This window comes from Lineus longissimus, chromosome 4, assembly GCF_910592395.1.
Source record: "Lineus longissimus chromosome 4, tnLinLong1.2, whole genome shotgun sequence".
NCBI lineage: Eukaryota > Metazoa > Nemertea > Pilidiophora > Heteronemertea > Lineidae > Lineus > Lineus longissimus.
The window spans coordinates 3971754-3985690 of record NC_088311.1 but is presented as its reverse complement, the minus strand read 5'-3'; the positions used below and the strand labels follow the sequence as shown (position 1 = coordinate 3985690).

Below are 13937 nucleotides of genomic sequence, written 5' to 3'. Positions count from 1 at the left end.
GAGCAGCATGAACAGCACCATGTTGGCATTATGGCAACACGGTGGAGCAGTCAGGACTGAATCAGCCTGGCTGTGACTGTCTCATCTCTATCTCACCGTGTTGGCAACACGTCATGCTGGACCATTTTTAACCCCCCCCCCCCCCCCCCCTCAATAAGTTCTCTGAGACGCTTCAAAGGACCACAAAATACAATATTGGCTCTAGTTCTTCAATTTGCCGCTAGGACGGTTTAAAGGACCACAAAATACAATATTGGCTCTAGTTCTTCGATTTGCCGCTAGGGTTCCGACATTCAGGTCTCGTTAGGAAGTTTTTCCCGAATGTACGCGATGACGACGTGCCCCATTCAGGACGTTGTAGCATCTATTTCAAAATGCGTTTCCGATGTGATTGCGTGAGGCACAGGCCCCTGAAGCCTAGTTAGCGGGATTATCGGGCTAAACAATGGGATAAACCAGGAAAGTACTATGAGAAGTAGTACTTTCCTGGCTTATCCCATAGCCCGATAATCCCGCTAACTAGGCTTCAGGGGCCAGTGCGTGAGGACAACCCATTTGTGTCGTATATCAATGGAAACGTCCGATTTCCCTGATTCTGCAGGATTTAAATCGGGCATTTTTATTTCTTTAAATAAATCATAAGCGTCGCATTGGCTCCTAGCTCTGTTCACCATCCCGCCAATCTGGCCGGACAATCACGTAAAAACCCAAATATTATACATTTCTTCCTGGATAATTCTTACAGTGACCGTTCTCCCGTGAAAGACAGTTGCTTACACTACACAAAAATCAAAAAAAGTTGAGGGTCAACTATTGAACTTTTGAGATATGTTGAATTTGCATAAATCAGCGAAAAACGCACCAACTGGCACTGGACGGCATTTCAACACGGGGCCGACGCACATCCAAAGTTCAGTATACACATACGTCGGCAACAACAGTAAAATGCGTAGTTTCCTGTTCGCCACCTATTGAGTAGTGCTTTAGGTTTCAGAAACTTCAAAAACATGTTTTGGCCAAAAAAACTACTAAATCAACACTGGTAAACTGTCAGGACCAAGAAATCAATTATTTTTTAGAAACTATAGTTAGGTTTGGCCGCGCATGAATAAAGAAAAGCTCCCTAATGAGACCTAATGACCTCCATGGTAATCCCCATCTATTAATAGCCTTCAACCCCAGTGACGTAGTTACGACAAATCCCAAAACGAGGCCGTACCACAGAATTGGGGGACTATACTACAATCAAGATGTACAGACCGGGGGAGCTGGCTGTACGTACCCATAAGTCTTTGCGGTAGTCTCGCGCGTACCGGATATAACCCATCAAGCTTTTCTCCTTCAGAGAAATACTGCGTTGCGCTCAAGTGCCTTATAAGGCTGTGAACAAAATTAACGTTCGACCAATGAGAAAGCCACATTACCCTGCATACGAGGTTGGACGCGTGATCACTAAATGACAAGTAAAAATAGAATCAGACCACATGTTTCTATATGTCATAATGCTGCCGTTTGCGCTGTAGTACACGTGTGCTGTCCAAATTTTCGATTTCAAGCAAGTTTAAGGCCAACCTCGTGTCCACCAGACTAATGCATAATTGGCAGTTGAGCGCAACGCAGTATTTCTCTGAAGGAGAAAAGCTTGATAGGTTCTATCCAGTACGCGCGAGACTACCGCAAAGACTTATGGGTACGTACAGCCAGCTCCCCCGGTCTGTACATCTTGATTGTCGTATTAATATGATCAGCCAACAAGCGCCTGATCTTCAAAAAAAGTTGGTCGATTTTATTGATTTATGTGATAACAGTGAATTAAACTTGGAATTTTACACCGGTAAGACGCAAGTAATATTCATGGTTAATCAAGGCATCTGAGGATTCAGCCGTTTATTTTGTATGCTAAAGGCCTATAGTATAGTATAAGTATAGGCCAAGGCCGACACCATTCGTTATCGTTGGTTAAAAGTTTTGAATTTGTTTTTGCAGCCACAGGCTAGGCCTATGCTATGCCTAGTAAGGGGGCTATAATCCCCCAGGCCCAGGACCTAGTTCAGGCCATACCCTTGTTTGTTGGTTCCAGGTGGAAGTGTAATGAAATGTACATTGCTTGGCATGGTCGAATATGGCCTGGACACAAGGCCTGTGTAGAAATTGACCTAGGCTGAGGGGACGTGGTGTCAACTGTCCATATCACTATCAGGCACTGCACATAATCGATAATGAGTCCTCACACTCGTGCACTGGTTGAAATTTAAAATCCCCTATTGCATGCTATGTGCTATTCACCCTATTGGAAATGACGTATCAATTGCATTCAACTACGGTGTAAATCGATTGCACAATGTCTGTCAACAATGGCCCTTTTTTGGCCGTGGGCGTGTGATCGGGGATTATAAACTTGTTCCCTTATTTCTGTAGGGCGTCTTCTTGATCATCAATGTGAGGTCCGTCTGACCTGTGTTATGCAATGGAGAGGTCAAGGACAAGGACAGTGCCACGCCCTATGTCCTGCGTGATCGATCGCCCGCAGACATTGGAAACCAATGGCAAGGATATCCCCAATGCGTTTAACCTTCCTCATCATGTGAATTCACAGGATCCCACTGGGCTGCCCTGTCCACCTGTGGCAAGTCCAGCATGTAGCCGCAAACATACCCCAGGTACCTCCTGCCAAGCTTTGAGGGATGCTGTGTCAGCACTAAATCGTTTGGATGACTTTGTCTGTGAAATGCTTGGGACTGGTTTCTTTAGTGAGGTCTTCAAAGTAAGTATATCATTAAATAAGTATACATGCAGTATGATACAGTTTGAATTAAAATTTACAACACATGGTGAAAAAAAGACTGTGATTGAACCAGGGTAATATTTTACATTCCCTTTGGCAGAACAAACATGATGTTAATATCCCATTGACATTGATGTTATCTAATATTGATTGTTGATAAACATATGACACTTAAACTAAATCAATGAAATCTGGTACTTGGATCAAAAAATCTATAAATGCTGTCACAGTCACTTATTTTATGATGTGGATCATTTATTAGTGGTAAATAACAAAATATTCTCTTATTTTTAGGTTACACATCGAGTGACGGGGCAAGTCATGGTCCTTAAGATGAACAAAGATCACAGTAACCGTCCAAACATGTTACGAGAAGTCCAGCTAATGAATCGTCTTTCTCATCCTAATATTCTCAAATTTATTGGCGTCTGTGTCCACGAGGGACAGCTCCATGCATTGACTGAGGTGAGTAGAAAGATTGGAGTTTGGCTGACATCTTGCAAAATAAATGCTTTGCTGCAGCGTTGAAGGTGTGCATTGTTGTTGAACCATCTTAACCCAGTTTTATGAGGTAGAGAACATGGCAAATTTCAATTAATGATGGAGTCAAATTGATTTTTTTGTGGTGCCACATGTGTAATTACTGGCAAAGAGGGACACTTAATAATCATGTCAGCAAAAAGGCGTAGAATATTTTCAGAAATATCGATACTGGACATGTATGCAGAGTCGGAGACGTGATATTATTATTCTGAAGTATTATACAATGTAACCTTCCTAACGGTATACATTGTAAAAAGGCAGGCACTAATGGGCATATTTGGAAAAATGCTTTGTTTAAAGGTCCTGGCAATCTGGAAATGTTTTTGAAGACTAACAGGGCCCTGAAAGTATTGAAAGGCCTTATCTGGTCTTAGCCTTGGAACAACAATGGTCATTGAATTTTAGTTTATATGTACAGATTGACCACAAAGCTGTTATTTACCGACGCAAAAGAACATGGAAATGTGTTGAGAATGGTAAAGATCTGTTTGATTTGGATATCAAAGACATAACTAGGCCTTTACAAACTAGATCAGAAGCCACTACCTTCTTTTTGAGTCTGTTTTAAAAGGAACTTGCAATGGTTGGCTGTTGCAATGTATTTGTAGGTTAGTGACACCATTAGATATTTGGCACAATGATCATATTTAGATACGAAACATGTTATTGTGATATTTCATTATCAATAACTAATGAATCATCATTGATATCACACGAGGCCCCACTGAGTGTATTCAAATGCTATGTAAAGTGACAAAAACTTGCTTAACTGGGCAAGAGCAATAGAATGGACGAACTGTAGTCAATGAGCTGTAGATGTGCAATCCTGATATGAGCAACAGCAATGTTGGTTAGATTTCATTTTGGAAATTATCCACGAATAAACGATCTCAGGAAGACAGTTCTTGCGAAAACTTATGTCTACAGTTACACAACTGACTCTGTGCCAACTTCTAACAATGTTTCTGTGTACTTGTTGAAATGCGCATGATCAAGATGATTGCATGTTATAATGGGTTAAACGTTCACCCCAGCGGGACTGCTAGCACACTACAGGAACGGGTAGATTGGTAGTTGGTATGGTAGGCTATACCTTGGTAGTTAATGATAGGCCTTCACCTTGTTCAGGTGTTAGTAAACAACAAGAAGTGTACCAGAGGTAAAAATATCTTGCACAGTCAAGACGGAGCTAATTTTGACTGCAGCAGTGCAGGTTGATCATGGTACCACAAAGGCACATGATGCCAAATAACTAAATATTAAAAATGAATCAAGGGAGATAAATGGTAAAGAGTAAGAGCACCTAGCTCATAACTTAGAGCTGTGGGTTCAATCAATCAGTCTGCCTGTCATATGACTAATGGTCCCTATTTGGAATAGTGCTGAGATGCAAGGCCACTTCAGGTTACTATACCCCCTGTGTGGGATCTTTTACTTGCCCTGGCATAGACACTCGCACATAACTGCCCTTAATGAATAGTTTGTCAATAATGATAGTGCTGTCTGCTGATTAAATTGGTCCTGGACTAATCATGATGAAAAATTTGTTATAATTGCACTTGTGCAATGTTGATAAAACATGTCCTGCATGTTCACATTTCCCAGTGGTGTTTATCTGATCTGCAATTCTTTTAAAACTTTCGGTTTTGCATTGTATCAAAGAACACGAAAAATATTAAAAGTGTCGTTTAGCAAGTACAACTCAGCTCTCTCTCTAGGGTTGATCAATAAGTTTTTGTCGGGGTCTACATGTTTTTGGGAAAGTAAGGTAGTACATTTGTAAAGCATGAAATGTTGTAATTAAGTTCCTACTTCTAATTTCACTATTTCAGTTTATAAACGGAGGGAGTCTGGAACAAACATTGGCTGACAAGCTCATCGACCTGCCCTGGTATTTACGGATCAAGTTTGCCAAGGACATTGCTATGGGAATGAAGTACCTTCACTCTCGGGGTGTCTTCCATCGTGATCTCACTTCAAAGGTACGTTGTAGACCAAGGAGAGTAATTATTTAAAAAGACCAGAAAATATTGAAAATGTCTTTGCATTTCATGATAATTTTACAGCAGAGAAGCATTATATGATATGCCTCCTCAATAGACAGCCTTGATTTTGTGTGGTTGAGATGGCTGTATCGTTCCATGCATAGCTGCTGCATACATTTACAAAAGTTTCAAAACATCAATAGAGTCAGTTAATGAACTATACCACAAAAACTGAGGTGTTGCCTGGAGTGAAGTGCACCACGACTGAGTCGGAATAGATGAAGGACTATTGACTGTGGTTACCATGGAAACCCAAATTAATGGTACATGTGTATTTTTTAAACCTTCAGAAAGAGTCTTAAACACCCCAAAGTTTTTTTTTCAACCCACATTTGGCAGAGTGGAAATCGCACATTAGGTAGTTAGGTAACCTATTTCCTGTTGTGCTTTGCAGAATGTTCTTATCAAGAGAGGAGAAGAGGATGATGATATGACGGCCATAGTGGCTGACTTTGGACTGGCAGCAAAGATACCTGACCCTCTGTAAGTGATACGATTAACTGATTCTTCATTTGTGCTCGTTTATGTACCACCACCTACGTACTGTCTATTTGGATGGAGTCCTCAGTCTTGGGCAGTAAAGTGACTTGCCCAAGATCTCATGCAATGTCTCAGTTTCAAAACCATTAGCATAAGTATAAAGGATACCATATGCATGATATACACAGACAGGTTCTTTGCTCTTGTCGATATTTCTCTTCCATGTGGTTGTGATGCTGTGGTGACCGCCGGAACTCTGTTGATTACCCCCTCTTGCAAGCTTTAATACCTTCTCAGAATAAACAGGCTCAATTTAATGGGTTTTGTATGTTTTTCATTGATGGGTTGCTTCTAATTTTAAGCTGCAAATGCAATAAGTTGTCATAACACTTTTCCATGCAAGCAATAAGCCACAGAATGAATGGTCCCTGGTTACTTTTGAAACCACATCTAATTTGAATCTGGCTTTGCTAGAGCCATTGATAACTCTTGTTTCTTTTCTTAAATCAGTTTGATTGGGATTTCAAAGGATTGAGTACAGTTTAAAATTCTGCTTCATTTAACTGTTGTGAAAAACAGGTTGGAACATTATCATTGATTTCTTGTGTGGAATTGAGTGCCTCGAAAAATTCAAGTACAACTCCCAGCATTGATTTTCCAACAGCACTCTGCATGTACTTCTCCATTTGTTAGAGTTGAACATGAATTTAACTTTCAACTTATTCAACATTCTTCAAACATATCAAATAAAAACTCTATTTCACTTCTGAACATGATCGGATATTTTTTAGCGGCCAAGAGCCACTCCAGTTTTCAGGGAAGGATTGGTTTACTTCGAAGAAATCAATAGGTTTGGGCTCTTGTCACGTTTTGATGCTGAACTTATCGTCTGGTATTATTGTCCCAGCTGACACTTGTGTAATTGTTTGATCTGATTGTAGGAAGATACAAAATGATCTTACTATGTGAACTGAATAAATACTTCTAAAAATCATATGTGGAGCATAAAATGGAGGTAAAAATTTGATCTTGAACATATTTTTCACTATTGCATAATTTTCAATTTGAATCAGGAAATCCCTGAATCATGTTGTGGCAAGATAAACTTACTTCTGTTTCAATTATGAAATATTCACTTCCTTTTGGAAAGAACTTCTTGAGAAGTTTCAATTCAAGTAGGTCATTCAAGATTTTCAAGATGTTTCCTCCTTGAAGTGATTAGTCACGAGCATCGGATAGGGACACTTATGGGACTTGAGAAGGGATTCTCTGAACCTTCTCACAAAAAAGCTAATGAGACCCACCCATCTTGTAACAAGCCGTCATTCACATACAGAAGTGCTGGATGGCGTAGAAAGTAGTTTGAAACAGTGGCATGGTACCCTGAACCTCAGGAATAACATGTCTAGAATAGTGGTAGAGACAGCTGCAGCCTACTGGGTCTTATTGCCCTCGGCATTTGTCACAGTTTTAACAGTTCACAGTTTGTTGGGTTTTGTTGTGATCAACTTCATATAATCCCAAACTCTTCCTCTGCTGTGATCTGGGATTGGTCAAGGGGTCGATCAGTGCATTTGAGGCAGCAAACCCATTGTCCCCATTCGATCGATTTCCGTATCAATTAATCATGATTAATCTTTGCAACGAGTATCAATCAAAGAGTGCATACTGTTGGCTTGGTCATGAGTTGACCAACTTTCAGTAACATATCAATATTCTTTTTCTTTTAGGGATGCTTGTGACAAAAACAAAAACCTTGGTGTAGTTGGCTCCCCCTACTGGATGGCTCCTGAATGTCTCATTGGGGACTATTACAATGAAACAGTAAGTGTGTATTGTTGATTTCAGCAAGTGGTGGATCCTAATTGGCCACACCTCAGGAATAATTTATTTAACAACGCAACGCCACATGCCTGTGGGATGCTATAAGAAATCGTAATCTGAAGTTTCTCCATGCTAGTGGTCTATGCCTGCAGATCATCCAATTAAAAAGATGAATGAGTTCTTTGATAAGTTTGATACTATAAGATGTTTGCCTTCACAAGGTAGCCACATGTAGGATGAGGCCTATACATTTTGTTACTGAGGCTGTATGTAAGATTCACCTGTGCCAACCCCTCTACACAATGTTATTACTGGCAGTTAGATTAGCATGTGCAAGCATTCGTTATGTACTATCAGCTTGGGGTTGGTCTCCAGTCTGTTTCAAAAGTAGTTCATCCCACGCAAGGCTAATAATATCATGAATATCTCTGGCCTAAGTGATAGTGCCGAATCATTGGGCGTACCAAGCATTCCTGTTCAAAACACATGAAATATAGGAGGCTGCTAGCTCTCAGTTCAGTTACATAGCTCCTGCATAAACCGGGATGCAAGCGTGCATCAAAACATGGACACAGACAGCTCTAGTAGAATGTCAGTGTACATATTCTGATGCAATATTGAACCGTCGACTTTATCCATAGAGTCAAATCATAGAATTTCAGTATAAAATGATGTGGCATAAGTTAGTACTGTACATCTAATGTGGCTTGTTAGGTGTCACGTTATACAATGCATTCCTCCATAAATGTTTTGATTGGTATGCCGTGGGTGTCAATCGACATTTTGAATTGAGTGCTGATAGAACTCCCACTTTGCAGATATATGACTGCATGGAGGAGGACACCCCTCTTTATAGAGGCATCTCCTCTTTTCTTTTGTCTGCGACAATACATTTGTATGCAGCATTGTCAATGAATGGGAGGAACTAATACAAATCTATACATTCACCTACATAAAATGTAAAAGTGGTCTGTAGTCGCTCTTCTCTACAATGCTAGTTTAGTGCTTTGCTATAGGTGGCAGCAGTTTCTTGTGTCGTCTGCTATTAATGTCATCGGTCCACCATCATGACTAGTCACCATCAGATTATGGGCTGATCTTATAGCCTTTCAAAAAAGAATGACTCCAGGGGCAGGAAAAAAAGGGCGAATTCAAAATTCAGAAAGGTTTAACGAGGGAGCATAGATTATAGCGAAACGAAGGAGATGAATAGAAAGGTGTCGTGGAAAAAACTAGACTTGTCAGGGTTTGTCTTTATTGTTTTTTCAGGCTGATGTGTTTTCCTACAGTATTATATTATGTGAGATTATAGCCAGAATCGAGGCTGACCCAGACTTCCTGCCAAGAACTAGGGTGAGTGTGCATTTTCAGTGTGGTCACGACAACGGCGGAGGGAGGGGTCCTTGAGTTACCCTATAAGTTAGCTCACCATGACATTGGCCGATTGCTGAAGTTTGAAGGATGGGTCGACATTTTATATGAGACAGTGCCAAGCAGCCGTATATGATACTCGACTCTCTCTGAACAATAGAAGAAAAAAGAAGGAGTTGTATGGAGAATTTGAAAACGTGAGTCGCCTTGTGATTAGCAGAACTTGTGATAGTGTTTGATGAGCTGAGGCAGTGACTAGAATAGGAGTTAAACTCATATCATGATTGGTGTTTTCCATTTCAGAACTATGGCCTTGACTATGTGGCATTTAGTGACATGGTGGAAGACTGTCCATTAGAGTTCCTCCATCTAGCTTTTAGGTGCTGTCAGGTGAGGCTATACTCCTTTGAAGACGTTGAATCGGCTAAAGCTGAGACCAAATTTCAAGATTTTGTATCCGGTTGTGCATTCGCATGAATAAGTATACCTTTGTTACTGCTTGGTTACCTTGGTTGCTGATGTTCGAAATTAAGGTCAGCACATTGTAGATCCTTCTGGTTGCATCTTTTACAATACATTTGTCTCTTACATGTATTCACATTGGTTGGTTGATGTATGTTTCAGATTGACTACAAAAAGCGTCCCACGTTTGTTGAGGTGGTGGACTGTGTGGAAGACCTAGAAGAGGACATGGCTGCTGCTGAGAGGTACCGCAACGAAAATGAGGTTCCTACAGCTCCAGGTTAGTCAATGTTAAAATGTGCTAGCTTCTAGATCAGTAGGGAATAGCACAGTTTGCTGCCATGCACATGGCCAAGAGTAAAACCCATGACCTCCCTGTACCACATATGATCTCTCAAAAGTGCTATCATTGGAACATGCTTTGGAAGAGCTCTCCACCAAGCAGTTTCTGTGACTGAAAGCCCTTCAGGTTGATCACTCGTACTCATTAACCTGATTTCTCCTCTATTTCAGGTATCAATATCCGAGGTCGCAAAAGATCAAAGTCCAACGAGCAACTCTCACCTTCTCTTGGGTCGCAGTCTCCGTCATCGTTTCAATACCAGCCTCCTTCCGGTTTGCAGTTGAATCCATCAATTCGTAGATACTCACTTGCTGTGGGAACAGAAGTTACAGCTCACCTGATCGGGAAAGTCATGAGCGAGGACGATCCATTTTACACACCTGCAAAATCAAACCCGTTTACAAAACTACAGCACTTTAAAGCTGGACAGAAATTTGTTGGTGGTACTAAGGACATGTATTATTTCAATCCTGCCCCACCCACTCCTGGTACTCCGCCTTGCAGCCCAATGTCACCCGATGATGGTTCGGGGACGCGTCCTCGGTGTTCCCGGCTCAGGAGAAGTCAGTCATTGCCTGGTTCTCCCATCTTCAGGCGGAAATTGACATTCGAGCGTTTCAATATGGCGCACTTAGCAATGAAACAAAGTGTGTCGTCTTTCAATCCTGGGAGCTCTGATGAGCCGAAAACCCCTGTCGAAGAAAGTGGAGACTCAGATGACGCAAGTAGTACTGACAGTGCCGTGTTTGTCTGTAAGAATACAAGCGTTGCACAAGACACTAAGGGAAAACGTTATGCTTTTAAAGGTCGGCATATAAGCGCAGAGTGTTCACTGCTGTTTTCTGGGGTAGCTGACTGTGATAAAGATGACTCATCTTCCAACTTGCCAAAATCATTTCACAAGGAGGAGCAAAACCTTGATAGTTCCATGGACTCTTGTTTCTCTGCTGATGATGCCATCGCCTTATCTCCTGGAAGTTCAATGTCCACCCAAGGTTTCGAGGATTACAACACATCTCAGTGTTCAGATGGAAATTCGCGTTTGTTGGCGAAAACAAAAAATCATAATAATTGTTCTGGCGATTCTGGGACATAAGATTTCCAATTCTACAATTCCTTAACACGTGAATTAAGGGCATGCATGTTTGATGGTCAATCTTTGACACATTCATGATGTATACTTTGGAATGCTTTGTTATTGGAAAGAAGCCCAACTGGAGATAGATCTTAAGGCCAAGCCTATTTTTATGAAAAGGTGGCTATTTCTAGCTTCCAGCTTGTTGCTTGCGTCCATTTTAGAACCTTTAATACAGATATGCCAAATTACTTTTTCTCATGTTGTCAGATGATGAATGTTAACTTTGATAAAATGCTTATTGATAATCATGGCCGATTTAACCTGTGATCTCATGAACTTGAAATTGTTACGTTATAATGATGTTGGCTCATCCCTGTTTGAATATGAGCCTGCATTTGTGCAATACTTTGGTTAATGCAGGGGGATCTTTGTAAGTGTAGTGGTGTCATCAAAATAAACCATCCATTTGAAAAATATATAAGATCCAATACATGTACTATTTGTAAGTCAAGTGTATTATAATCTGGGTTTTCCAAATGCTATATACGCACAAAAAAAACTTGCTTCTACTACATTGTCTTCATCATTGGCTTGTCAAAGGCAGATGCTTTAAATTAATGACACATGATGCAATGAATAATATTGGATGACACTTCAAAGTTTTTAAATACCTGTAAGCATTTTTAGCTTACCAACTATGAGTAAAAACTTTGCAAGTGATCCAATCCTATTGCTGCGACTGGTGCTGTACACCACTAATTGTGTTCAGAAGAATTTACAATGCCATATTTAGCATAAAAAAAGTAGTATTAGATTGTTACTGTCTTTTGCTGTCGTTGTTCCATTGCTGGACCTAAGTGTTCTGAAGCGTGAAACCGTTCTAATGGAATCATAATTTCTATTTTTCCTTTCGGCATATACTTAAAACAGGGATAAACTTGACTATTTATCATGATAATTAATTAGCATAATGAAAACAACTGTTTTGTAGTAATTAGCGCCTACTAGTATTTATAAATGTCGAAAATCACGTGGCCAATTTATCTGTTTCAGTATTTTTTGGTGGCTGAGTGCACAATACATGTAGGTGGCCACTCAACTTGTATTATGCATTGTTTACTTAACTGTGATCAAAGATTTGTTTGTAATGGGGGGAGACTGTTGTTCATTATTAAATAATGTTGTACATAGTGTGGATTATACTTTTGGATAGCACTATTGACGTCTTGATATTTAATATTCTCTTGTTTAAATGGAGTTATATTTTATTTTTTTCTGTGATTCGGATTAAATACTGGGTGGATAATTGAATGACAGTTGTGATCCTCGAAATCTATAACATTATGTCAAGGGAAGTGTATTATTCAAAGTGACAACTGTTCTAACAATGAACAGGATGTGAAATCACAACCAAGGGGCAGAATTCTCCTCTTTCCAGATGAGCACCTGACAATCATGTGGTGAATCGGTCACCCTTTACTCTATTGATTATAACTTTGTGGCTGACATGATATCTGAAATATCAAAGCCTGACCCTGTAAGTTACACTAAGTCGGCCATTTTCTTTCCCACATCAGAACTCCAGCAGAAGCTCATTTGTAAATAGGCTAATTTCCCCTTTTCTGACCCTTACTTGCTTTCTGATGTTTGACTGTCATCTTTTATGACTGATCTCATAGTTTTGTTTTCTAAATTTTATTTGGTACTGTCAAGAATAATTAGGATGGTATTTACCACAACCTTCAGAAGATTGGGTATAGTCTCTGAGAATCGGAACTAAGTAGCATCGGGTATAAGGAATAGCCAACTTGATGTGTGGATTAGTTTTACTTTCTGCTGAAAGACGTCAGTACTGGAAACCCCAGCATGTGATTATTGACCTGGATGTCGTCTGCTTCGGTATAATCCTCAATTGTTATAAAAACATGTATGATTATGTTATTCAGAGCAACATTTGTGTAAAATTGAAATTATTTAGTACGGTACTTATTCGTGATTAGTGTTTCGTTGAATGCCACTATCGGGGCGAGATTATGTTAAGTATTATTCTAGTATTACAAGACTTACTAAAAGTTGTTTGAATTGTAGAAAACCCTCGAATGCAGTTAATTGCTCACTAAAGTTTATCCGGCAATACTTATTGACATTGCTTTGACTTTCTCACAGCTTTGTATGTAACAAAACTGAAAATGTCAGAATATGATGCATACTTGCAGTGATATTGTTTACATGTTCAATGTGCCTAGCCTAAACATTGGCAGTTTGACCATTTAGTGAATTTCATCAGTTGGCAGCTTGTCTGCCCATTAAGCCAGAGTCCAGGTCGTCAAATTGCTTTATGAAGAAAATGGTGAATGGTGTTCTTGTAAATGATATGTAATAGCTATTGTATAACAGGATGATGTTGCATCCCTAAAGATTTTTGCTTCATACATGTAGAAGCAGAACTTGGTCTGGGGTTTTCAGTTCCAAATATGGACAGCAGATGGCAGCATATATAGTTGCAAGTATAGCTTATGATTGGTCACTCTTGGAGGTGTGTATCACGTACACACCTCCACTATGGACTGTACCTCATTATAATAACACAATAATCATGTGATATTGGAATGAGTTATAAATTGAATAGTTACAGTCAAAAAATTGTAGAAAAGCTTGTGACTTGTACACATAACAGTATTCAGAATTTTGCAACACTAATTACGATTAATAATCTTTCTTTCTGAAAATGTAAAAATGTTTAGATTTATAATTTTCCGATATGACGTACACTGAAGACTAAAAGTTTTGAGATGTTGTAATTTGGAACGGATGAGAGTGTGCACAAGTTTTCACCGGGGCTTTCACACGTTGCCTGGTATCATATACTAATTTCAGAACTCATCATTATGTTTTTTAACTATTTATCAATCGGTTCAAAGTTTCAGAAATTAATAAAAAATGTTAACCTTGACTTCAGATGTTATTTTAATTATTTTTCCTTTTCTTATGGAGTTTGATATCAGA

General features: G+C 39.6%; 1 protein-coding gene across 1 annotated transcript; it reads left to right on the top strand.

Annotated features, from left to right (window-relative positions):
* The first annotated feature begins 1706 nt into the window (after positions 1-1706).
* On the top strand, positions 1707-13878 carry LOC135487176 (dual specificity testis-specific protein kinase 2-like). The gene is made up of 10 exons (XM_064770656.1): positions 1707-1834; positions 2419-2764; positions 3080-3250; positions 5161-5310; positions 5768-5856; positions 7584-7677; positions 8947-9030; positions 9352-9438; positions 9673-9790; positions 10024-13878. Exons 2-10 carry the CDS (start codon positions 2468-2470, stop codon positions 10947-10949), a joined length of 2016 nt encoding a protein of 671 aa, XP_064626726.1. The 5' UTR covers positions 1707-1834; positions 2419-2467; the 3' UTR covers positions 10950-13878.
* Positions 13879-13937: the final 59 nt, after the last annotated feature.